Genomic DNA, 1,547 nt, shown 5'->3' on the forward strand with positions numbered 1-1,547 from the left:
TCGGCGTCCCCTCCAGGGCCGGGGCCAGCGGCCGCGGAGTCGCCGAGTGGGCCGTGGGCACTCCGCTTGGCGGGCGTGCTGGGGGCCTGGGCCGCCTGCCCGTTCTTCTCGTCTGAAAAAAGTTGTTTAATTACGTCAAAGAAGTTACTCAATGGGCTGCCTGGGTACACAGAACAGAAGACAAAAGAGAAAAAAGAAAAAAGAAAAAAAAAAGAGAAAGAGGAAGGGGGTAAGGAGAGAGAAAGAGAACAAACAAACAAATGAACGAAAGGGTCTCCACGAGAGAAAGAAAACCCAACGAGATGAGGTCTGAGCCGGGCGTGGCAGGCGGGGACGGGTGGGCAGCAAGCGAGGGGGCAGGCAGGTGGAGAGACCCCTCCTCCCTCACCAGGCCTGGCCCTGAGGCCCTGGCCCCCCTCCACCTTAGCCGCGCATCCCCCTCCTCCGCCCCACGGCCTCGCCACCTGGCCAGCCCCACACTGGAGACTGAGGCAGAAAGACCACCACTGCCACATGCCCCGGGACTGAGCAGGACCCTGGGACCCGCTGCCGGCCCCTTGCATGGGACCAGGGAGTCTTCTCTGGGCTGGGGGGGCCAGTGTGCCCGCCACACTCCTCCCAGGAGGCTTGGAGCCCGGCCCCTGGCCAGCCCGGGCAGCACCGCATGGACACAGAGGTCAGCAGCAGACACACAGATGGACGGATGGGTGAACAGGCATGGAGAGCTTGGGTGTGGGAGGGCTGGGGGCAGGCAGCCAGAGTGGGGGCCCTGATCCCAGAGGGAATGTCCTGGGGGCCAGAGGAAGAGGGCAGAAATGGTTCGACCACCCCCAGCCGGGAGGGCCTTGTTCTCACTGTCCAGGTGCCTCTGCTCTACCTCTTAAACCTGCCTCCCCGGCCCGGAGCATTGGGCAGGGGAGTGTGTGCACAGCACCCTCCCCCACCCCACCCCTTCAGGGGACAGAATGCTTTTACACCAGCCTCCTGCCCAAGATCTGGAGTCCACCCAGACCCCAGGCCAGAGCCCACAGAAGGGACCCTTGCTGGCCTTGGGGTGTGGGGCCCCTTTACTGATCTGAGTCTTGGGTTCCCTTACTGGCCTGCCTGGACCCTAGGGCCGCGCCAGTGGCTGCCCTAGAGGGTGGGTGACTGAGGCTGCTCCTGGCAGAGGTAGGGGCGGGGTGGGCCCGAGTGTGCACGTCTGGGTCCCACATGTATACAGGGACCCCAGGATGGCCCTGAGGGTGGCAGGGGTAGCACCCAGCCAGGAGCAGGCTGCAGGTGGGGGTGACAGGCTGGGGGACCCCAAGTGAGCGTGGGGGGTTCTTACCACATTTGGAAAGCCTCCCCGTCATCATTTCCATACAGTTAGTGGTGTCTGGAGCACAGAATGGAGAAAGGAGGGAGGGAGATGTGTGAAAAAGTCTTCCCACTTGGACCCCAGGCCAGGCACTCAGGGAGGGGCAGAGCCCAGAATGGGGGCAGGGCCATGGAGGCGCAGAGGGTGGTTTGCTGGGGCTGGCACGCTGGAGAGAGAGGGGGTGGCT

General features: G+C 63.7%; 1 protein-coding gene across 5 annotated transcripts in view; it reads right to left on the reverse strand.

Moving 5' to 3' along the window:
* Positions 1-1,547, reverse strand: part of BRSK2 (BR serine/threonine kinase 2) — a 25,678-nt gene that overhangs the window by 197 nt on the left and 23,934 nt on the right. For 2 of the 5 annotated variants that reach the window (XM_077771518.1, XM_077771516.1), the window contains one exon: positions 1,331-1,378. The exons of 2 other annotated variants lie outside the window; for them this stretch is intronic. In XM_077771518.1, the coding sequence (XP_077627644.1) occupies positions 1,331-1,378 (48 nt within the window). Of the gene's footprint in view, positions 1-99; positions 113-1,330; positions 1,379-1,547 lie in introns of those variants that run through there. One more of the 5 variants, XR_013336940.1, reaches the window with a different exon arrangement.

The sequence above is a fragment of the Crocuta crocuta genome, unplaced genomic scaffold (assembly GCF_008692635.1).
Source record: "Crocuta crocuta isolate KB4526 unplaced genomic scaffold, BGI_CrCroc_1.0 scaffold1192, whole genome shotgun sequence".
In the NCBI taxonomy this organism is placed as follows: domain Eukaryota; kingdom Metazoa; phylum Chordata; class Mammalia; order Carnivora; family Hyaenidae; genus Crocuta; species Crocuta crocuta.